The sequence below is a fragment of the Apteryx rowi genome, unplaced genomic scaffold, assembly GCF_003343035.1.
Source record: "Apteryx rowi isolate R43461 unplaced genomic scaffold, aptRow1 scaffold_100, whole genome shotgun sequence".
Lineage (NCBI taxonomy): Eukaryota > Metazoa > Chordata > Aves > Apterygiformes > Apterygidae > Apteryx > Apteryx rowi.
In genome coordinates this window covers 589,486-615,141 of record NW_020447198.1, presented here as the reverse complement: position 1 = coordinate 615,141, position 25,656 = coordinate 589,486, and the positions used below count along the sequence as shown (strand labels likewise).

Genomic DNA, 25,656 nt, shown 5'->3' with positions numbered 1-25,656 from the left:
CTGGTAGTGCACAAAATGCAAAGCCTCAAATTGTCGAATCCCCGTCTCAGGGCCAATCTCTCCAAACAGTCTGAAACACTGCATCGGTCTCAACTTTGTTTATAAAAACAATTTATTGCCAAACAAATTAAGATTAAAAAAATTCTACGAGATACTTTGGCAAAAGGAACGGAGAAGAGAGAACCACAGTATTGCACAATACTTCAGATCTTCATAGGAGATACTTGCCAAAATACAAGTAAAGCAGAGAATCTGAGGTTTTCAACTATTATTCTAGGCTACGGATATAGGTAGGGAACAATTGTTAACAATATGTTAAATGCATACCAAAAAAAAAAAAACAACCCACACAAGATGTTGGTTATAAAAAAGTTGGGTTTTTTTGGTTTGCTTTGTATTCTTGTCACTCACCCCCATCTTTTAGTGTTTGATMCAATCAAGGAAAAAATATTCAGTCTCTGCCTACCCTACAATTTATAGCCCCAAGAGGTTATACACAATAAAGAGTATTTACAARCTTCATAAGAAGCAGAACAGTATCTAGGACAATCACTAAGGACCACAGCCTAATAGTACCACATCAGCATAATCAAAATCTTTAAAGCGTCRCAGTAATCCTGACTGAAATGTTTAAATACAGAGGTTTATTGTTTACTCACCTACCACCCACAGCAAAATCAGAAATTGCATAGTAGTAGGACTTGAGAACTTTTGGGTCATTGAAAACTTCATCTCCAAATGTGTTCAAACGATTGAGGCTCACTCTAATATCAGTAGCTGTCACCCATTCCTAAAGTAGATAGAAATCCCATCAGATTAAACATCAGAAATACCCCTCAAGTACACATTAGTATTATATGTGAATACAACTGCCAGTTAAGTTATGCCAGTAGCTATTCAATCAACAAGTTCCTAGCTAATAATTTTCACCTCTGTACCCTGATCTCGCACATCCTGCCCCAAGAAGCCTCACATCTTATCCCCTTGGTTCAGCTGTGTCTTCCAGCCTCGACACCTCTCTCTGCACACTCTYACCAATGCCTCTTCAGGCCCTGACTGCTCTCAGCTGAGAAGCAGCGGGTAATGTCTCCAGCAAAGAGCGAGGTACAGGTAATTCCACAAGGTGGCTAATTTCACCTATCTAACTAACTGCAGTTCCCTTGCAAAGCTGTACAACGAGAATGGAAAAAGCTTTAGGGTACACTCAACCTTGGACACATACCTCCAGACACAAAGACCTAGACAGACAGATGGATGAAGGTGGGAGAGGCTGAGGAAGAAAAACAGACAGGCAGACCTGACTCACRACACAAGAGCTTTTCACAATATTTACATAGTATCTTCACCACAGTATCCTATCCTTCTCCAACAACAGCCAACAAATGCAGCCTGTTCCCATCCGCTGATTGCCATTAGCATCTCCTTGTTAGCATTACAGTCTTTGCAACACAATTTTCTTTCAAATTCCATAAAGAAGGATATGGGAAAAATGTCCACATATGTACCACTGCACTGCAGCTGTGTCACTTCTTCACTTGTGTAATAAGAATATTTGTTCAATTACAGACATTGGCATAAATGTATGGAAATGCTGAGAAAAAAAAAATGTTTACTTAATTTCTGAAAAGGAATGCCAGATGTTCATACATCTATTAGGCAAACTAGTGGTCAGGTCTTAATTCCTTACACAGGGAAGTTAATCACAAAATTATTCACCATATCACTAACTTAAAATCTTCCCACTCATCTTAATGACCAGATCCTGTTCTCTGCAAGGTCTAGCTACAGGAACAAGGTTGCCAAACTGGTTCTTTTTCATTTCAAGATTCTTCTCTTTCCCATTCCTCTTAATTTTCGTTCGTGTAACCAATCCTCAGATTTTGCTTTTCTGCCTACTGGCTGACAATCACAGAGACAGACAATCCCAAAACCTTTTGGGTGTTCACACCTCAGTGGGCTCTATACTACTTTAAGACAAAAAGGAAGAGAGGCTGATGTGAGGGTATGCTGACTGCAGTTCCCAAAGGAAGGAGGTGAGCTTGACGGGGAAAATTCCACTATTTTAGTTCTTTGTTACAGTATAATCTGGAGAAGTCATCAAGCAGCATAGAGAAAATGGTGAGCAAACTGGATACACTGCTGCTCCTGCTACGCTCCATACCACCACCCAACTAGCACTGTGAATGTTAACAAACAAAAAACAGAAAAAAAAAAAGCCCCAACCCCATCCTCAAACCACTAGTAAAAGAAACTAAATAGATAAAAAAAACAAGACCTGCCCCTCATATAAAAGTGCAAGTCAAAGTTTCAAACAACCTTTGATTTGTTTAGAAGAATCTCACATTTCTTAAACTTTTGTGCTAAAAACACACACACAGATACATCAAATATCCATTTGATGTAGGCTTTCTCTTCCCCTGCCCTTATGTCTGAAATAATAATAAAAGGCCCACAGCTCTTTTCTAAGCTGACAGAGGCAGGCATCCATTTTCTAAAGATTTCCACGGTACATACTGACAAGTCATCCTTGCTGCCACTGATTTTGTTTTGTACAGTAAGTTTACTTACAACAGAGTAAAGAGTACAACTCTTCCTTCAAAAGCACTTCTTTGGCTTGCCCATACCGACTTACCTGCACAACGGCCGTTCAGTACGTGTTAAGGGCTACAGAACAGCCYGCAGTGAGCACAAGGCTCCTATCCACAATGACCGAGTACAAAGATTCAACTGGGACCATCTACTTAACTTAGTCCTATTCACATACCTGTAACACAGGGCTGTTGTCAAAGTTATAGGCACTGGGACGTCCCTCCAGCGTCGAGAAAGCCACGTTGCCCCCAGTGAGGGGAGAGATGTCACTGAACTCATCCGTGCAGAGGGCCTGCTGCTCATCCTCCCCAGTCCGAATAAAACCCCGATTGACTTTGTGATACGTGTTCTCACAGGACCCGCTGTAATACTGGTAGGGCACCCACGGACCATCTTCCCTGGTGCGTTTGTAGATTGCAAAGCTCTCTGGCCGACTGGTGTGAAACTTCAGACGTACGTACGTGATGTCAAACGCCTTTCCTGCAAGTAAGAGAATAAATCCATAAGAAAAACTCAAACAACTTAAAACAGAAAGAACGGAGAGCTGCAGTGTAGCTCATGTCTCTTAAGGAGAGAAGTACCTCCTCTAGTCCCATCAGTAGGACTAGAAGCATCTCTTCCAGGCTTACCAGACAGATCAAACACAATGCATGCATTGTATCTTCCAGCAAAGACAGGGCCAAAGAACCAAAGGCAGAACTCAAAGGCAGGTGGAGTAGAATCCAASCCCACCTCCAAAAATCCAGCAGGTTTACTAATAGAGCTGCCTAAAGAAAAAATAGAGCTACTGATTTCTGTACAACTATACGTAAAACCCGCTGGCTCTAATTCTCATACCAACAGGATGACAGCTCAGATCAGACACACCAATAGTTTGGGTGTATCTAAGGCCAGTCCAAGTTAATCACTCTACTGTGAATTGATAATATTTCTTCTAGGTATGGGAGAAACTGTATTAACCAAAGACACAGAAGTCACACTGAAGAGTCTGTTTTGTATCTCTGATTCCTTCATAATTAGACAACAGCCAAAACTCTTTCTACTCATGAAGTCTTTTCCCCAACACAGTCACTGCTGTTACAACTAATGAGTAAATAATCTTCTACTTATTTCCCAGGAAAGACAAAACAAGGTTGAGGTTTCCTGGCTCATATGATTAAAGTTTCCCAGACACTTTTCAGATCAACAAACTGTAAAGATTTACAAGTTAAACACGTTCTCCCTCTCCCATGAGAATTAATGTAAACCCACCTTTCTGCCCTCCATTTATCTCCTAACAGGTTTGTGGCAATCAGCAGATCATCCTCCCTACTGGATTCTCTCCAGCAACTTGAACATCCACCCCCGTACACACAAACTAACCACCCGGGGGATTCACACCCCCCAAGAAAATATTTAACTTCTCCTTTCTGTTACATTCTTTTGGGTCGGTTGACAGCATTCCTGCACCAAAAGCTGAAATGCAGATGTTTCACTGGATGCCATTAGCATGCAATACTCCAGACTGAGAAATACCGCCTGCATTAAGAGCTGTGGCCTGTGGAGGTGGCAGAACAGAACAGCGAGTGCCCAGCCCTGGCTCGCCCCGTGCCAAGACATGGAATTTGGCTGAAACCTCCTACGTGGCCTGGAGCGATGAGAAAACTTTTCCAAAAAAATTAGAAGTGTGTTCAGACCCTGAGCTGTTCAGATACGCAAGTACTTCTGTTGTGGCAGTTTAAGAAATTTCAGCCGAGACTTCTGAAGTGACTGCCGCTGCTGTCCTCTCATGTCATGACAGTCCTTGTTCGGGTTTTTCACAAGTCAGCATGCATTTGGCAGGTGCTGCCCCAGACAAGGTGAAGATAAAGGAGGAGGATCGTTTCCCTGCTCCTCAGTCGCTGAAGAGCTCCCTGCAGCTAGGCTCATTTGCAGCTGCGCCTTGAAGCGTCACCAGGAAGGGCAGTACCATGAACCCGCGTACCACGGACAACAGCTAACACCACACCAACAAAAGGTTACGCTTCACTACTCTGAACAGTTAAAACCATTAAGGGAAAAGGGCCATAAAACGCTTCAGTCACCTTCCTTCACCGGACTAGCTGGCTGCGAGGCAAGTTCCCAGGCCGAGGTGTACAGCTGCATGCCAGCTGTTATTGTTCCACCTCGGCGCCCAGGCTGTGCGCAGACGATCAAGAAATCCCGGAGCTAAGTAACTGCTGGATTTTGAAGTAACTGGAGACAGACAACTGCCATATAGAAAACCTAAAGGTACATCCACTAGCACACAAAGGGAGCTTGCAAAAACGGCATTAGATTTATTTTGAACAAACCCTTGGGGGTGCAGTCTCTGTCGCACTATTTTACTACCACCTCCATGAGAAATACTGTTCTAAGCAGAGGTTGGAGCAGCCACCGATTGCTTCATTTAGAACACCAAAAAAAAAAAAACCACTGCTGGAAGTGTTTCAATTGATTGAGAAACAGAGTTTCTCTGTCTGTAGAGGCCACGCAGATTCAACTTCGGTTTTTAAAATGGATTAACTACACTGCGTTAAGTGTTAACACAAGGCTTTGCACCTGCTAAACAGTGGTTTATTCCACAAAGTAAAGCAAACTAGACAGTATAAGTCAACAAGAACAGCACGTCTCTCAAAGCACACAGCCAGAAATGTGATTGCAATGAAAATCCAGCTTCTATTTAAGTCTTTTTCTTAATTATTAAAAGGCACAGATTAGATCGGTTTGACTGTATGCAAACGAGGCTTAGAACTGAAGTTACTCAGCGACTCCACAAACCCTCCTCCCCCCGGGGGAAGTGCTGACTTGGGGGCGCGCGCCCCCCAGCCCCTGCTACTCGCTTCTTGGGGGCTGCTCTGCTGACCGAGGCGGGGGCTCACTCCTCAGCAGGTACCTGCCAGGGCCAGAGTCAGCAGGGGCGGCTCGAATATTTGCTCTGCTGCAGCTCACGTGAAGAGCCAGCCCTGATGGGTGAAGGCTCCCCGAGATGTGTGCTCTACATCTGAAGCGCACCAACAGCCTAAGGAAGCTCTCCAGGGAAGACAACCACCAGGTTACAGATGTGAGCTGAAGCTGGAGAAAAGGGGATGGAGGGCAAAAGACTGCCTTTCCCCGCRACCAAGTATGTTCACTGCAAACACCAGCTGCTTTGGGTTTTGTTCAACAAGGCATCAAACGCAAATAGAAAAACAACACCGTAACAAGATGGTAGCTCATTCAGGGGCAGAGGTTCAAGCCCTGACCCAGACTTAAAGCTGGGTGAAGTGGGCAAGGCCTTCAGAAAGCAGCATGCATGTGGTGGTCAGGCCAGGGACTCCAAGTGCTTGGGTGCAGGTCAGGAACCGCGTTTCTCCCTTGTGACACCGGTTACACCAAGGCTGGCCCGCGCGAGCCGCACCACCCCCAACGCCTGGCTCCTGTGAGAGGGGAACTGTTATTCTTTTTGACTGCTGAGAACAGAACTAGCAAGAAAAGCATAGTACCGGGTCCAGGATTCAACAGATCAGAAAAAGCCTAGATACAGACACCTGAAAATTTATATTTGCATATTCCAAGGGAAAACAAAGTGTTTAAAGCCAAAGAAATCTACCAATAGTCCATTCTACAACAAGAAATATTTACGTGTGACATACAAGACCATTGGGACATTGTACAGACACAGATCCCCCAGTACTTCCCATAAAATAGCCTTTGCTATTTAGGGAAGACATGAGGTTACAGGCAATCCAAGTGCGAAACTGGAAGCCAGACACTCACAATCTGTGGTTCTTGCTCAATACTAGCTCGCTCTTGGTCTGTGGTCCAGTGCGTAACGCGAACTTCTTGCATACAGAAGACAACTGAGAAGCAATCCTGATATTAATGTCAAACTGATCCCACAAAGGCTAGAAACTCCAAAGTATCAACATTTAAGATTTTAATGCAACTTGACTCATTCTCCTCTTGCTGCCAAATACAAGTATAGATAATTAATCCTGTTTCCATTTATTTGATGTTCTATTTAACAGAAAAAACACCCTACTGCAAGGCATTTATCTAACAACACTAAAAGGATTAGCTATAACCACACGGATCGGCTAACCTTTTTCAGAAATAAAAAYTGCAGTTATGGATCTCTATCTTAGAAAGCACATAACAGAATACATAATAAATGAGAAAAATCTTTTGTATGAGTCTCTACGCAAAGCAAGGAAGAAGGTGAAGGAAGGAAGAAGCATACATTAGATGCATAAAATCAGTCTCTCCCAGGTTTCCTATTTCTCCTGCTACATGGCCTCTTTTCAAGAAGAGCCCCTCACTGAAGGGAAAGTCTGCTTCAAGAGCGAAGAGCCTGCATATGCGGAAACTCAAGGCAAGTACACCAGACACGAGCCAGTAGGCCAGATGTGCACAGATAGTTTTTCAGACCCAAGGAAACAAATCCAAGGTGCACTTCCCATTCTTCCCAAGTAAAGGCAAAGGAACCACAGAAGCAAATGCTTCCTCACTCTTCTGTAGGAAGACCCTAGGATAACAGTGTCAACCTGTAACTTGCCGACCTACCTGTGAACTTCACTGACCGCTTGGATGAACGGCAACTGAAAAACAAATCTATTATCATTGTTTCACAGCTAATAAAACTGTAAGCATCAGCTCCATGGGAAAGTGTTTTGGGTTTTTTTTTTGGTTTTTTTTTTTTTTTTTTTTTTTTTTTTTTTTTTTTTTTTTTTTAGAGCTCACACTGCAGTAAACAGGAGGCTGAAAGTCACTGGCCTGGTGGGATTTCTCTGGACAATTTTCGCAACAAATGAAAACAGTGAAGAACATCAGACAAGAGCAGCCATCCCATGAGTCATAAGGGAAAAAAAGCCACAGCCAACAAAACGAAGACCATTCCATTAAATTAACTGCCTAAGTGGAACTGTCAACAATACCTCGCTACTTTGACTTGGGGAGGGTTAGTTTTCTTCTACTGCTATTGCATTCCTCTCCCATAAAGGCAAAAAACCCATGTTCAGGCTTCATCAAGATGACTTCAGGGAGGAAATGTTTTGAAAGAATTCTGCGAATGAAGAGGAGAACTGTGTTTGTGCTTATATTCTACAYACGTGAAGTGTCAAGCAGTGAGACCGGTTGACAGCCCGCATGTCCCAAAGAAGAAACAGCTTGCAAACAACCCACTATTTTTTCTCTCCACCATTATCTGTTCCCTGAAGGTGTCCTGAAGTTCTTTGCAGAAAGCCCAGCTAAGTTAAGTTACAAAACATGCATATTGCACTCTGGGCATCACTAAGATATTTTCCAGAGAAATCTGTTGTGCTGAATGCAAAAAACTTTCCTTCTCATTTTCACTTTTATACCATCAGCCAAAGAAAATGCATTCAAAACCCTTCTGACTGAACAGACCAGGTGAAAAGCCATTTATTTCAGCAGGCGGTGTAACTACTCGAGAAGTCCTATTAATGGTATTAAATAGGAACGCAGTGGGTGCATACAGAGAGGCTGTGTTCGAACACTGTATCAGCTTGACGGGGTAAATAGTGCTGAAACAACAGAGTTTACCCAAGACCCGCTGACACAGGGTTGAAACACATCTTCTCCCTGTTTATACTGAATGTAAAAGCTGTGCTTAGCAGCTTGGTAGCTAACAGGGCTCTTCAAGGTTACAGTCGTCTTCTAGTAAAGATAAGCCTTCTGGGTTGCTTTCAAGTCTTCCAGGGCTCAGTAAGTTTATAATACACTATTACACTGAGAGATGGCAACAGCAGTAACCAGGTGAAATGCAGTTTTAAATGCTTAACTTAGATGACAAAAAAAAGGTCATTGTTCTTCTGTTCCTATAAATTGATAATTATTTTAATCTTAGTCTGGCCTAAAATCATCTGACAGTGTTAAGTATCAGATGTATTTCCTGCTGTCTCCTTAGAAGCGGCAGTTCTGTCCTGCAGCAAGAACTCCAGGTGTTGGTTACAGAAGTTCATTAGGGGAGAGAAGATGGGTGGTAAGGAGTGATCATGAGCTCAGCACTTTGGGAGTGCAACCTGAAATGCTCTTGACGCATCCGGAGCCCAAAATCATGAGTCCCACCTTTTAAAAGCGCGCCCTTCCTGAAACATGAAGCTGTTCACCAGCAAGTGACACAGTGACAAAATAACCAGCCCTTTTTGATAATTTAGGCTGATGTAGAGAACAGTGTATTAACCTTCCCTAAAGAAAGTAAGCACAAGAATATACGTATTGCAACTACAGATTAAAACCCTCATGCTTATTTGTGCTTAAAAACAGGAGAGGATAGGTAAGAGTGGTATGTGCTGTCTAAAAACTTGAACAGGGCTTATTCTCGCTGCCATCACATGCTAATACCCAAGAACACATTCCGGGTTTTGAAGTCTTCAAGGGTGCTGACGCCAAGCTCAGAACATTTTCCCCTGCTGTGCAGAGATGCTCACCGCTGCCCTGTGAAACAAGCTACACGACTGCACGCATCGCAGGGAGCAAGATTTGGGCCAGGTAAGCTATTCTCAATAACATTAAACTGAAGAGACCAGCCATACTTTAAACCAAATCAAAGSAAAGAAGAAATGACTTATTTTAAAACTCCATCCAAAATAACCTTTCCTCTTTTGGGACATGTGAATGAGGCAAGAAGAAGAGAGGCGGATAAAAAAAAGCAGCATTAATTTCACAAGGAAATCTTTAAAAAAAACTGAAAAACTACTTTAACTAGCAAATAGGAATATTAAATAAAATATGCCCTGAGAAGAGAGCAAGAGAATGCCACAAACCAGAGCCTGGAAACTTTAAATCATCTTAAATAGAACAGGAAAGGACTTATGTCAACTCAGCAAGCGAAGGAGTTCAGGCGCTTGGAAATGAGGCAATGCAATAGAAATGTTTAACTATATTCTACGCAGGGGACACTTGCCCCAACCACACGATAGCGTTGTCAAGCCGTCCACTGCAGCGCACCACTGACTGCCAGGTACACTGATGAACATCATCAGCAAGCAAAGCCTTTTTCCCAGCAGGTTCGTCACCTCTGCTGTATCCCAAGGTCTACTGGGAAATGCAACATTAACACCGCTGAATATATAGAATGGAAAAATGTAAGTAGATGCTATTTAGATCTTTAAGAGAAACTCTTCCCTTTCTCCCCAAGTTAGGAATTCATCCATACAGACAAAAGGCCTCCTTGTACTCAGACTCTTCAGAACGGATGGATAATTTACATCATGAAAACATGCCGCCAGCTGGCACTCTGACTACAAGTACTGAATTGTGAACAGATGCCTCTCTGAGATAAGCAGAGGCTAACACTTCCCTCCTTCATTATCGGTCCACTCACATTCACAACGCTATTTAGGAAAAGTCGCATTTCCTCCTCTTTATTCTGCGATTCATCAGTGCATCCTCCTAAAAAGTAAGCTTTAAGATAGGGGTGCTACGTTTTACTGTGAGAAAAAGTTCATCTGAGAAGCATGTATCAGATTAAAACAAACCAACCTTTGCAGATTTATTTTCAGCAAAATCCTATGACTAGTAATGGAACAGCCAAACTTGTTCTGAATGTTCCTCTGTTGATTAGCAGCTAGAGCTCCTGTTTTAAGGCAGCCTTTTTCATAGAGGTACCTGCTGAAAATGTGTTTCTAAGTGACGATTAGAAGTGTTGAAAACAAAACAGGGAAAAGAATACCAGCTTACTTATTCCTTTGAGTGGTGTAAGTCTATCAGATTTCATATCCTTTTCACAGTGACAAGACCAAGTAAGAAGCAACTACTGCTAGCATTTCCTTTTGCTTTCTTCTGACCTGTTTCTCATTCTCAGGAAAGGGCAATTTTTTCCATTTCTCACTCTTACCTCATTTTTGCCCTTCTTAAACTGTCTTTCTCCACCACTATTAATGAGTGTAATTCCAAGGCAGCTGTAAGAAGGCAGACTATAAATACTTACTCTGCTACTTAAAACAAAGATTTACAGGCAGAGGAACGCCCCTCTGCTCCTCTCTCACAAATTCTTTCTTAGAAGAACTGCAGACAACAGCAGGGAGGCAATACCTTTCACTCATACGCTATCGCGATGTGCAAAGGATAGTTTAGACACTGCAAGCTCAGATGAGCAGAGAAMTGCAAGGAATGGAAACGTCAATGGTAGCAGACAGAGGCTAGCAAGTTAGCAACGTCTTGTTCGACACTGATCGCTGCCTCCCGAGWCAGTCAAACTCCCAAGTTCTCACCTACCGCAGTAACTTGTTCAGCCTCCCATGGTAGGAAGCCTCATGGGAGCCTTCCCCCTCCTGGATTACAGRAATTGTGGATGAGAGGAGAGTATTTCAGGAGAATGAGTTATCCTGTTCTGTGGCAYGTAAAGGGGTTTTCCAGCATACAGATGAGCAGTGAAAACAGAACAGTAATTATAAGGAGCGGAGAACGAGAAACATATCCCGACCAACATGCTCTCTTGGAATAAAAAGGCTGTATTAAACAACAGCGCCTCAAGATACCTAACTGGTGAGTTGTGGCTTGCATCACATTCACATATAATAGCCCAATTTATGACTATAAGCAAGAAATGACTATAGTTCTAGAGCAAATTATAGCTACATCCCAGTTTTGCTGGGAAAAATCTGTGGAGGAGAAAAAAAAGAGAGAACACTGGCATTACAAATACTAATGTACACCAAATGCACCAGTCTTGGGCGGGGGGGGGGACATACACGCAGGATTTGCATTTTCTGATGATCTTCACTTCCTTTGGAAAATAACAACATGCAAGAACAAGAATTATAGCACACTCAAATTCTAAGTGGAGGCCTGTATGGGAAAACCCATACCGGGAAAATTGCTAACAATAAAACTTAGGTTTATTGCTCTCACCTAAAGAGCCTAGAGATTCAGCCATATCTGGCATGAACAAGAAATGCTCAAAGGATGCTAACAGCCTCATTACAAACCATGCTTCACCCCAGCAAAGGTCTCGGCACGCAGAGCTCCCCTAGAGACAGGCGACTGCCTTTCAAGTAGAAAGCCCCACAGAGAAAAAGAGCCTGCGCTTTCTGGGCGTTTGTGCTACACCAGGGAAGGAAAGGCACTTCGGACCCTCTGGGAATCAGCGCAGCCTTTAACACGCTGGAACTAAAGCGAACTCCCACCGCCCTGTTAGGTCATGCATTCTTCCAAGCAGCCCCGAACAAAGGCGCCATTGACTTGTGCATGTGGGCGGCTCGGGACGGCGAAAGGCTGCATAGTAAATTATTGCCTGATGATCCAACATCGATAAGTCATCAAGGCTGCTTGTTCTAGTCATGGTTCCAGAAGGGCAGGAGGGGAAATTGATTCCCCTTACACAGGCTTAAGACAGCCTAACAGGGAAAGCATTTTCCATCTGATCAATTTTAAGTCGTCAGTGCAGTGTACAAGTCAGAAAACTAGGTCTAATAATTCAGTAAGGCTTGATAACCTGTTTGCACAGCTTTAAAGCAAAGATGTTAAGTCCGTTCCCAAAAAAGCCAGCTGTGTTTATTCACTAGGGACTGGAAAGATGCTATGTACAACACAAGTCCTATCTGCACAGGAAACCTCAACGTCCTTTTTCAGTGTGAAGGATAAATTGCTTATTTTAAAAAGGCACTTTATGCTTGGCAGGCACAGCCAGATCACAGATGATCAAGGACTTTGCATTCCATTTTCCAAAGGGCTCCATTCCATTCACATATCTGGACTGCAAAGCTACCTCCTGCCACCGCCATTATCACCAAGATGGGTGGTACCAGGGTTACAGGGGATCAGGATTCTTACAAAGTTCATCGATTTGGATCAAACGGCCAGGAACTGTCCTGTGGCCCTTCGGCACACTCGAACCTACAAGCATGGGTCAATCCTAGTTACACCCCAAATAAGAAGTGTAGAAAGGTGGGGCTTTGCATCCCTCTTCCCCAAGAGGGGCATCTTTTAACCAAGGCGGGGGAGGACACGATATTGCCCTGAAATTTGACTAGTCCAGAAACAGGGGGGGGGAAAAAAATTGTCTTTTGCTCTATATTCTCAGTAGGAGAATGCATGGCAAATGCAAAGAAACGTAAATCATTTCATCACTGGTGTTCTATAAAGACAACACCATCACTTACTTCCATAATAAGAACCCTTTAAACGTAGCAGTTTCCACCCATTCCAAGTCGTAACGGGATCTTGGCCTCAGAGAATGGTTAAGTTCTCCCAAGAGTTTCCTTATATAGGAGATAGCTATCATTAAGCAATAACCGAAGCAAGCACGCACCACCACACCCCACGGAAGATCCCAACTGGTGGCATCAGCAAGCCGGAGGAGAGTCATGAGAGAGAGTTTGGTAATACGGCAAGACAATGCTTAGGAACGTTTCTTGCTCAAAAGAGCATCTCCAAAGGAATCATGACAAAATAACAACTCTTACCAGCTTGCAAGTCTTTCTTATAGCATTCAAGTTAGAATTACATAAAGCGGTGACAAACCAAACAGGGCAAATCACACTACATTTTATTAATCTCCAAGATATTTTAATTTGAGAGTAGGAGCTGTGGGGGAGAACATTCTTGATGCTCAATTCCAGCCGCATCTTTTCAGAGATGGAGAGGTGGAGATGGAATAATGACTGAAAAATAACTAAAAATCACTTTCAAACTCCAAATCAAAGGTTTAAGTAGCTAAAAAAAATGAAGTTGTAGCTTCTTTAAATGCAATATTTGGCTACTTGGCAAATATAAACTTATTAAAAAAAAGTAGTGTATTGGCTTCTGTTGCAAGCAGTAAATTCAAAACATGAGGTAATTTGGTGAGAATTGCAAAACTGTTTACTTAAAGGACGACTAGAATAATTCACTTGGGGGAAAAAGAAAATCAAATAAAAAGCATTTTGCAACTGGGGAAGATAATGCAGAAGAGTTAACTGGCTTTCCTGATGCCTGTTTTCCTTCTGAACCCGAGACAGCGAGAGCTCTCCCAGCAGCCTCCTACTCTCGACAGCTAGAGGCTGTTCCCCTGCTCCTAATGCGCAGACTTTCAGCTAGCACAACTGCACATGCAGTGCTTCTGTTCAAGTTTCGCAAACCCAAACGACAGGAGCCCAAACCGTGCCAGCCACAAGCAGCATAACAGCTATCTCGGCTTCGGTCTGCGCGGGCAGGGGAGAAGCCGACCGCTCGTCGCCCCTTGCCCCGTGCCCGCTGCCATGAGGGAAGGTACCGCGGCCTCTCCGCGAGGGCCATCTCTGGACATGGTTCAATGGCTCAGTCGTTCTAACGATCTGCTAGTTTCTATTAAATGATATTTTGGAGCCTTCTCCCTCACCTGTTGAAAGGCACGTTCTCCCCACTTGCCCTCCTCCTCATGCGTTCATAACCCACAACAGCCCTAAAGCCTGGCTTTGCTCCTATCTGAACCGGATATCAAAAAAAGAGAGACAATTAACATTGCTGAGCCTAATTAAGAACAAATTACATCATATGACTATACTCGAGAGCTCCGAGCAGCAGCAAGTCCAGCAGAATTGGCTGCAGCAGGAGCAACGTGACCTTCCAAAGGAGCTAGCACCTCGCCGTCTCTACAACCACGAAGAGGCCAGAAATTCTCCTTACGCAAAACATTGAACTAGTTGGAACTTTGATCGTTTATCTCCCTCCCGCCCCTGCCCTGCCACCTCCCACTCAACATACAAAGATTTTTCAGGCACAGCCCACAATTAACATTGAAACTATTCGGAAATAATATTGTTGCTGTTAGCATCTACCACTTGGCTCCGGGCAGAAAAGCAAGCTTACTTTTGTCTAGTCTTTAAGAAGTTTTGCATTCATCAATAAACAGTTAAGAAAACGTATTTCTAGCACGTTTGCTTCTCATCACTTAATATGTTAMAGAGTTTCCATGTTTTCTCTCTCTCCATCTCTCCACTGAGAAATCTCTACCTAAAAAATCTACCCAATCTCCCCTTCCCAACCCAGCTCTGCTGTGGATTTTAAGTAGCAGTTCATGTGCCTTCACACCATCTTTTAATACATTTTGTATCAATTACAGGCTTATGTACAAGCTAGTACTATTTATTAAACACAAAAGACACTAATTACAGCAATATCCATAAGGACCATTTTCAACCAACTACCCACACAATAGTTTTACTTTCTCAGTCTATTAAGCTGAGGAAGAAACTGGGATAAACAGACTTGACAAATCTATTGCTGGAGGGAGGCCATTTCTAAAACAAAGCTTGCCACTGAGTTATTTTTCAAAATRTATTTTGGAAAGTCAGAAACAAAGCTTCTTCCAAATTGTTATTTGCTTATTGAAGCAGGGAGAGAATTGCACTTCAGCTCTGAACTCCCAAGTAACAGCTAGCATTTGCCTTCAGCTCTGTGTTTGGAGAATAAAATGTGGAAACTGAAAATATTCTTGGAAGTTAAAGGTGTATTCAAAACACAATCCTGCAAGTTCATGTTCATCTGCACACTATTCTTTCTGGAGACAAATAAAGCACAAATAACTCCCAGATGCAACGAGTGCTTCTAAGAACAGAGAGAAATTTAGTGAAAACAAAAACGTACATAAACAAGGAGGAAGCAAGGCTTAGCAAGATCATGCTTCCCACACTCAGGCAACTCAGTAGGATTATTTTGGAACACCAGGAACAAAGAAAATGAAACAGGATGCTCTCTCCTGACACTTCAAAGCGAATGCTAATTCCAGGCTTCTCAAGACATCCAGCTGCAAAATTTAAAGTCCTTCAGTTGAATTCAAAGAAAGACTAGAATGGAACCAAGGCTGCTTTGTATCAGGCTCCAAAGCACCTCAATTTGTCTGTGGCAAACCTACATTTGGAAAGCTATCTGGAGATCACAACTCCTTCCAGGCAGGCCATAGACTGCCCGGCTCAGCACAAGAGAAAAGTCTGAAGAAAGAAAAACGGATCAGGTAGGTACACACTCCGGTACTGCCATTTTGTGCAGGAAGGAGATTCACTGACTGGAAGGGCATTTCTTTGCTCCTTTTTAAGGAAAGAAAGGATCTAAAAGAAGCGACTGACCTAACCATTGCAATGGGACCAAACACCACCTGGACATCTCTGAGGCAGTATAACATCAAACAAGTTTCCAACAAATTCTGCTTTCTTCCAGCTGCCCCAGTGGTAACCAAATGTTAAATGTTAGCACGTTAGAAGATCTTTCACAGGGACGCCTATTTTGTTGGGCCTATCTAATGGTCTTGAGACGCAGGCTGTAGAGCCACTTGATATCAAGCTGGATGTTAGTGACTGGGTCCCAGTGACAGGAGTGCAACTGAACCCTAATATTTCCAGTGTGCAATCAATTCATCTTGTTAACAGTACAGCAGCAAGGCACTTGTGTTGGGAAGAACGGACTGAGCAGTCTGGTAGAAGCCACACAAAGAAATACATTTTATTCCCAAACGGTTAGAGGTCATGGTGCTTAAGGACTCAGACCTGCATTTAAACAAAAAAGTGTGGATTAGGAACAGCTGCAGAAACACTTACAGAACAAACTCCAGACAACATGATATAAAACCCACTCACTTCACACAAGGTAGGTTTGTCAGCCCCTTGGATTATTTTACAGAACATTTCCAGTGAGGTCACTGTAGGAGAGGACCCCTATGATCAGTCTTCCAACAAATGCCTAAGAAGCATCTTATATGTCAAAAGATAAACCTCTCGTCTCTGGGCAGTAAGTTCAGAGGCACGTGTTACAACTTGTTAGATCACTCCACATCCTCCTCACTTTTATAAAGGTCTTCCAGCAGCGTAAGAATAGTTCAAGATCTCCATAAGTAACAGCACTCCCTAAAAGAGGTTGACTGCACAAAAAACACAGTTTAAACATTTACACTGAATGCCAGGCTGTAAGATTGTATCAGGCACACTACCCTGCTGTGAAGCCTAAGGGAACTCTACTGTAAGATTTTTTCCTTGGGAGAGAGACTATTTAAAAAAAATAAATAAATAAAAGAAAAATAGAAACCACACAACTCATTTTCTGATTAGTACTGTTAAAGCAATACATGCAGTTGTAACATTGCTTTAAAACCGTTAAATACTTAATTCACAAGAAAGCCTACTCTGAAGTTCGATAACAATTCTCATTACTTACTGCACATTAAAACTTGAAGTCATTTGTTGACTTCAAGTGGCAGCCCACGAAGTAGCGTGGAGATGCTTCCTCCTCCCTCCAGAATAGGGATCCTTAGTATGTWTACAGGCTCCTTCGACAGTATTTTTTTTGTTGTTTTTGAAAGAAGAAGAAACTGTCACTTAAACCTATCTGTAAGGCTGCTGCTGCCTTTCCTAAGGTGAAGTCCCAAGACACACAACACCCGACCCTTTGTTTTCACTAAATCCTTACCTTAAAATTGGCTTGGGTTTGATTATCACTAATCTGTGGTTCCTTCCTGAACCACAAGAATCTTTGAACCTTGAATCAAAGGGTTTTCCTTCTCAAAAAAGCTGGGATTTTCAAGACTCTATAGAATCCACATTTCTGTCATCTAGATAAGATCATAAGGTCAAGGGAAACTACCCACCACACTCGACCACAAATGTGGAACCTCACAGATTCTGCCATTACCAAAACATCAGGGTGCCTGTAAAAGATCAAAATTTGCACGAAACACAGACAGCTTAAGGAAAGCCAAAGCTACTTTGGTTGAAAAACAGAATCATTTAAAAAACCCTAGCTAAAATTTCATCTGCGTTTTCCACAAGAGGTATGCATCTTCATCAAAACATTACAAAGCCCTCAAATTCTGTTCAACCTCTCTTAGTCATCCATGCTTGGTGAAACATTTCTATCTGAAGACATGCTTCTCACCTCTGTTCTCTTAAAAACTGTCATAAACAAGGATCTAGATAAGGCAACCCATACATTTATGACTTCAAGATGGTTAGTATAACTCAGTTTGAAAGAAATGAGAAGACAAAAAATTCCAAGTGGCACAAATTCTAGACACTTGCTTCCTTGAGGGACTGATCAGGTAATTATTAAAAAATTAAGTATACTCTTTTTCAATAAGCTTCTAGTATCAAATGAAGGCATTGGTCCTTCTCTTCAAAGCAATTAATAGATCTAGTCACAGGCCAACCCCCACCTCGACCACAAAAAAACCACCACTCTGATTGTAAGCCATCAATAGCAGCACACGTTAGCACTAGTGACAGCAGCTGGCTTCTTCCAGAACAATGCACATATGCTGGATCTCCACTTTAAGAACATAAAATTTAGGGACAAAACATTTTAGTGAAGGAGACTGATCAGTAGAACAGCCTCTGAAAGAAGGAAGTAAGTTAAATCCAGGATCTGTTCATCTTGAGGAAACACTGCAAAGGCATTTCATGCAGTGGGGAAAGCACTTTCAGTTACCAGAAACACATGCAACACCAACATTCTGTTCTACCTTCAAAACCACTAGTGTTCTCTCTTAAAGATCTTCAGATCAAAAACACCAGAATAAGGGTTTTCACTTTTACTTTAGTGTGAAAATAAGAGTGGCTACGAAATTCAAAGTTTACCAAGGACTTCACTGCTGGTCTTAAATGCAAGGCTTTGTGGTACCAAAGCATAGCAGCTGAGGAACACCAGACAGGCAGAAAGACAACCAACGGCTCTCAAGATGTGCTCAGGTGCAGTGAGACATTCAAAGCAACTTCACCCAAAATCCCCCAGAATTCCTGAAACTCATAAAACAGGAAGGGTGGGCAGGAAGCAGCCTTGTACTAAGAGAGAAGGGCTGGCAGTGCCTTCAACCAAATTTGCCAGAATATGAAACAAGCAGTCACTGATGGTCATTCAAACAGAGAAGTATTTAACCAATATGGCCAAGCTCTCAGAAATAATTTCAGACTCCCCCAAAAACCCAAAACTTGAACTATTTTAAATATGTGGACAAGCTGGCAAGCACAGTTAAATTTCCTTTCACCAAATTCTGACAATCCTATATCTCACTGTTGAAGTAGATTACTTGCACGAATATAACACACTTGTTTTCTTCCAAAAACCCTTTTATTTCAAACACATGTTCTATTTCCTTACCTGCAAGAAAAAGTCATTTCCACACTGTAAATACTCAACATTTCCACTACATCTGCCAACTAGAGATATATACTGAATTTTCTTAAATTGAAACAAAATTCTAAGTGCACACAATACAACTTTTCAGGTCTCCTCACCCAAACCGAGGCAAAGAAAAGCCCTGCTATCAGCCCCGGGTTCTGTGAACCAGATTCTACACAGATGGAAATGGGAGAGCCTTAAATCACTACTGACAAGAACATAACCACTCCCAGACTGCACTTGCTTACCTCTGCACGAAGCTATTTGAACTTATCTGAACTGCTCTTTCCAAAGCTAAGGATAATAGGAAAAAAAGTTCATTTTCAGGTGATAAAGAAGTGGCAATATACATGTGTTTTTTTTTTTCCTTTAATAGGTGTATAAAGAAATCCAGATCTGCGCCACTGACTTCAGAAATGCAGTGACATTGGTCAAGGTGGAAAAGAGGCACAGCCCTGGACAAGAACCTCACAGCGCTGACAGCTTGTGGGGGGAGAGGGGAGTTTTCCTGGAAAAGCTGAGGATAAGGTAGCAGCTTTCCCTATACTTCAAAGTGCAGTGTTGTTCTACCGGTAAAGTACTTCTAAAGCAAGCAGAGACTTTAACCGCTTGCTCTGGAAAACAACTGGGAATGTTATGGTAAGTGTTCCCCGACTCTGCTTGAAGACCTTCAGGAGGCTTTAAAACGTATTCCTGCTTGAACTTCTACCTCTTACTTCAGGTAGAGCAGGGCAACTTCCTCCCTCCTCCCAATCTTCCTTTATCTAGAAACCCTATGTACTGAAGTTAAGTAAGTATATTTAAGTAGAAAAACAAGTCAATCAATGTTGAGAGTTCAACTAAAAATTAATACCTGCCATAGTAGTTTTTACCCGAATAGAGGTCACTGCTGTAGAACTAAACACAGAAATCAAGTCACTGCACTGAGCACATAGTGAACACATTCGTTTTCCCAAGTGCTACTGAGTTAATCACCTAACTAGATCTGGTTACTTTTTATTTGACCTTATGCCTTATCTGAACTTACACTGTAGGAGAAGAGGGCTTTCGGATAAGTTTACTTTTTAGGAGCATTTCMGTCTCCCAAGAACATTAAATACACACATTATTCACTGCTTCATTAACAAAGCGACCGGATAGTAACAGCCTTCAAATTTAAACCACACTAACGTAACCTTACCCTCCCCCAGACTCACTGTTTTCACCCAACTCATTTCCCACAACTCATCACATGGGAAAACAGTTCCAGGCTGTTCCCAGCCCCTTCATGGCCACACCAATAAGCCCTGGAAGTAAGATGACCTTCAGAGGGTAAAGCTGTGAACACAAGGAAGATGCCAAAGAAGAAAATGCAGGCTAGTTGCATTCAAATATTACGTTGCAATTCAGAAAACATCTTTTTCGGTTCTTCTCAAGAGTCTGCTGCTTCCCTCAAGGCAGAGCTTTCTGAAATATTTCAAGGTCCCTCTGACACAAAAACACATTTTTAGTCCAGAAAAGAAGGTGGATTTACTCACATATTTGCTAAGCAAAGTTTCCTTAAAGAGCTGTATTTTAACACCAAACAAACACGAAGCTATGCCAACCGTATTTGTATAGGATGGTCTCAACTTGGGGCTTAAAGGAGCACGCAAGTGAAGAACAACAGTACTTGCTGCTCACAAGATCCTCGAGCTTATACTCCAGCCCTAGATGGACACTCACTGCCAACACACAAAGCACTTGCACCTTTCCCTTTTCCCACACCACTTTTAAACACCTTTAAGCAGCTAACTCACCCAATCCTCACCTCCTTGTCTAACAGAGTGATACAACAGCTCCTGGGATAGTATCTTGATGGATAATATCCATCATTTACTGTTAAACCTAAATCATAACTGCCGTCAAGCAAAACATCATTAAAAATAAATACACACACTTTCAACCCTATATAAAACAAAATTATGAAACTCTGAAAGCTCAGTAACAAACTGGTAGGCAAAGAGTTGTTTTAATCCTTGCTCTAATCTGTTTCTTTTTCTAAGCAGAAAAAGAATTAGACATCTCCTTGCTAAAGTCAGATCAACAGATTCTTCAAGGAATCCCCCTCTCTTCAGCAATTTCGGATATGTGTGATCTTCAACAGCACAGCTACTACCTCCTTGTTCAATTCCAACTTGAAATTAAACTCCACGTTTGTTTTCCAAAATAAGACATCAACACACCCTCTACAACATGTTTTCTGAGACTTCTCTTCCCTCCCTCACAGGCTGCATGACATACCTGTATCAAAAATACCATGACTGTGGACTTCAGTATCAGCATTATCTCAAATAACTGCCCAAATACTCCAAAAGAGAAAAAAGTACTGCTACTTGCACTAAAACCAAAGTCTTTCAGTACCCTATAAACTGGAAGAAGGCTGATCATCTGTACATTGGTACCTGCACAACTCGAGAAAGCTGGGGTGAATTTTTTGCAACACGCATTTATCCTTACAAAATCCGTTCAGATAACTCACAACTGTTGCTCAAAATAACTATCATTCTTCCTCTCTCAAGAGGAAAGCATTAAGAAAAGAAGAAGATACTAATAAAATTGATGTCTACAGGGAAGTCTAAAGGGGAAAGCATGTAACATCCTGCACCCAGCTGAGCGCACAGACCTAGGGAAGGGCTGTGTTCCATGAAGCCGAGTGCCAAATCCACGAAAACCAGATATGCCCCATCTGTTCCATTGTGCTCGCTTTGTGTCTGGACAGCCCAATCAAGCACAAGCTGTACCATATTTTTGTTTTTCCTCCTGTTTATTATTTAAGCTTGCAGCTGCAGTGAGAAGCCTCTCTTTCTCATCACAGAAACCCCACTGGGCCAGGGGTTGCAGAACACCATGTAAAATAAATCTGCCTCTTCCACCCCCGTGCAGTGCACATCCACATGAACAAGTTCCAAATTGTTAGCTAACCCCACCCCACCGAGCTGCTAAGTCAAAAGCCTAAGATGTAAGGTTCCAGCAATCATTTTGGCAAAACAGAAACAACATTTCACATGCCAACTGTCAAGTGTAATCAGAAGCAGACGAATTACCTGTGCTTCAAAAGAGCATATTCCACGAGTAAGTGAAACAGATGTTAACGCAAGCCATGTGCCCCCTCCCTTTTCTGCCATGAAAAGCACCTGCTTTTCTCTTCCTGTTGCTCAAGCTTGCAGATTCTCACCAAACAAGCAGAGAACCACAACCAGTTCAGCCTGGGGAGCAAGGGAAAGAAAACAGCACAGTTGCTTTGGCTACTACCACAGTCCACGAAGCACACTCGGTTCGCAGTTTCACACACTCCCCAGCTCCTCAGCAGGACGGCCAGAGAGAAGCTTCTGTCCTTGCCCATGGCAATTAACGGGCAGCGTACTTGATGGATAAGGGCTTGTCTGGGGTGGTGGGATTAACAAGAAATATAAATTGAACAGAAATTCCTGTGTTCATTTGAGCACTTAATATTTTTAAATTTATTAGGGGCTTTAACCCGTAACAAACTGAAGTCCTGAGTTGCTAGTTGTAATAGTTAGAATTCGTAAGTGTTTTAATTCAAGTTTTGTTCCTCTTACTATCAAGGTTATCCCCACCACCACCGATTTTGGAAAAGGGTAAGTAATATTTTTGAGAAAGCATAGTCACAAGTTCTCTCAAAATCAGTCCAAAGAGCTTTAATGGATATTCCAGCTGCAGGGATGCAGTAATATGCAACATCACTACGATATTCCCCAAACAACTCCATGACTACATCCTGCGGTAGCACTATCTATATTATTGTATGGACAGCATAAGATGTCTTAATTATAATCAACTTTTTAATCTTAAGCCTTTCTAGCTCTAAAAAACTTTTCCTCCCCTTCTCCAGTGTTGACTCGGATTCCTAAATTCTTAACATGAAATCCATGCTGCCAGCCCTCCTCATTTCTCTAATACCAGTAGAGAGGAGCAGAAATCGCAAGAATCATTAGGTGCACACAAGTTCTGTGAAGGATGCAGCTAGACAGAAAAGAGGCAAATCAAACACGCGAAGGTTGTACATGGGCAGCACTGCCGCTCAGCGCACRCAAGGCCCAGCAGCAGTCAGAAATACTGCGCCCTGCTCCCAGAAAAGGGCACAGGGAGGCCCTTGGGTGTGTTTTGGGTGTGGCGAGAGGACGGCCTGAGGCACGCTGCAGAGGAGGGAAATGACCTTGGAAATATATTGCAAGGGGTGGAGCAGGGGAGAAGAGGTGAGAAACCAGTCTGAGTTTCACTGCTCAAGGAGGAAAATCTTGTTATTTTTTCTCCTCTCAATCTGTCCTTTTTCTACTGAACCYGTAAGAAAATCAAATGTAAAACTTCCTAAGGCAGATACCACTTTAAATTTCAGGTAATTATCACTTTGTAACACCAGCACTGATAAAAACTGAGTATATATTCAGCAAACGTTTTCTTTCACCTGCCTTCAGTGAAGATATCAAAAGAGATTTAGTACCCATTTCTAAAGCCCAGTGGACATTCCAGTTCTTGCTGGGTTATACCTGCTGTTATTTAAACTACAGCCAAGATGCAGTTAATCCTGTCAGCGTAGATGCAGCTAATAATGCATGGCTAAGTGTCTTCTCCAAAGCAGTTACAGTTAATTCCGAGCTCATCACTATAAGTGAACAGCTCAAACATTTCCCTTCAACATGCAATACTCCACACATACGTGGAGCATTTTATCTGCTGCAGCATTACTGAGTAACTTAACCTTGCTACAGTCTTTTGAAATTCCTGAGAAACCACCTAGCCAACTTCATTAGCACTAACTTCAGTAGCTGTGTCACCTGAAAATATTACCTTTTCACATTTTAAAGAGATTAAAAACAACAGATGCTTACAGAGGTTCTTGAGAAATCCTGTTGCTAACCTCTGAGGAAAACCGACTGCACTGTGTTTCTTCTCTCCCCACAAGCAAATCCTGAAGTGTAAAAGCTTTTCAAGCCTACTTCACGTTCTCACAAGTGCCCTTGTCCTTTCTTTTTTAATCCCAGGAATGTACTTTCGACAATTTCTTCTTGGTTTGGTTTACTGAAAAAGAGTATGTTGAGTTTAAGAGACAATCACTACTGTACTAATTTGTCCTATATTCTGCTCCCAGTCCAGTTGCCAGCCACAGGGCATCTTTCCTCCCTTTCTTCCAGAAAATCTACTACATCATCAAAATTCCTTCTCAATGGCAGATGAGGAGTACTAACARAGTTTTTCTTTCCATTTTAAAAGACCTTAAGACCTCCGCAATGACAACTTCAGAGCTTGAAGTATTTACTAGTAGCTCAGACACCTCATGGCTAAGTGCCTGTACTAAACATTACCTTCACCTAACTCAGAGGAAATGCTGATATTTTCTTTGGAACACAGCGGTCCTGGGATGGGTTGCTCCATTCAAACCCTGTCCGCTAAAATCACTACAGGAAATGCAAAGAAAATGACAGCCCTTCCTTGACAACGCTGGGATCTGGCAGAATTTACCAACTTAATCTCAACAATTAGGGCAGAAAACACTTCTGTGTCACCAACACTATGATGTTCAAGCATCCAATGTGGTGGTCATAACAGATGTTTGGCACAGGCACAAATGGAGACAGCCTGGAGTCCGTTTTCCCTGAGCACCACTAATTCTACTCTGAAAACAGACGCAGATGTCACAGAGCTTTTTTATTAAAATAAAAAAAAAATAAAATAAACACAGGAAAAAACACCCAATCAACATCACTGCCATGTCCAGCAGGACTATTTGAAATGCTGCTAGCGTATCGTAGTGGAGACCAATTTAACTGATAACATCAATCCTTTATGAGTTCAAAATAGCCAGCTATAAACAAAGTATCAGCAGAAATGAGGACACTGCCCTTGAAAGGAAGAGTAGGAAATGGTGAGCCTGTTCCGAGGACATAAGTACCCAGAAGAGATCAGGATTCATCCACATCCCAACATAACAGGCCATGGGTGTCTTGAACCAACCCTGCAAAAATACAGAAACAGCAACAGCAAAGTGTTCAGGGAAAGCAGCAGCAAATTTAGTTCCAAGCTCTGTCCAAAAAAGGCAGACGCACTTTAGACCTCACAGCCAAGCAGCCTTCCAGAAACTCTCCTAAATGTTAGGGTGATCCTGCTCTCTGGAATGAGGAATGTCACAACAGCTCTAAGTTGTGCTCCTACTTTCCCTGCTCTGGAAGATGTTTACTTTACCAAAGATAAAGAGCAATCCTCACTTGAGCTCTTTCTCCCACCCCTCCTCTCTACCCAGAGGCAGGAATCAAGTTTTGTAAATAACTATTCTCAAATACGCAAAACCAAACAGATCAAACGTATGTTTATATATATTTACACATTCTGTTTACAGAAGTCTCTGGAATTAATAAGACAAATCATTTAATCTGACCAGAGGATGGGGGGAGGAGAACATTGTAAATTTAGAAATAAGAACCATCTGTTCCTCCTGTCGACTCTTGCCACCCCTTCAGCTTGGACGAATTCTTTGAACTAGGCTGCAACAGAGCAGAGCAGAGCTGCCTTCTGGAATCGCCCCAATCTTCACACATTTACAGAAAATAATGGCTCATACAGCCAATAACCCATTCATGATGCACAAAGTATGGGAATGAAAGCACCATTCAAATCCAGTCTGCAGATGTAAATGGAAAGATCTGACATATGCATTCAGCTGTCTTATTTCCAGTCCTAAATGCATCTCATTTATGAAGTCGAAGGTGTTGTGATCTTTGCACAGTTCTTCCACATACCACCTGGGCAACTGCTCTTAATGATTACTCCTTGCAACAAAGCCAGTTGGTTTTAAGTTTTCTATATTGCTTAAACTGATACAGAACTGGGTGCACTGAATGGGGAAACAATTATTACTATACTCAGAAATATCAAAGTGCATCATGTTTGTCCATGGCAATATTGCTACCAATCCAACGCTCAGGCTGTTCTGCCACAAGCAAGTCTTGAGCTGCATTTTTCAGACAC

General features: G+C 42.3%; 1 protein-coding gene across 1 annotated transcript in view; it reads right to left on the bottom strand.

Annotated features, from left to right (window-relative positions):
- LAMC1 (laminin subunit gamma 1) overlaps positions 1-25,656 on the bottom strand; it is a 98,459-nt gene that overhangs the window by 22,896 nt on the left and 49,907 nt on the right. Inside the window, exons 4-5 of the mRNA XM_026062702.1 lie at positions 2,765-3,069; positions 660-790 (exon numbers count right to left, since the gene is read on the bottom strand). Coding sequence (XP_025918487.1) covers positions 660-790; positions 2,765-3,069 — 436 coding nt within the window. The remainder of the gene's footprint in view (positions 1-659; positions 791-2,764; positions 3,070-25,656) is intronic.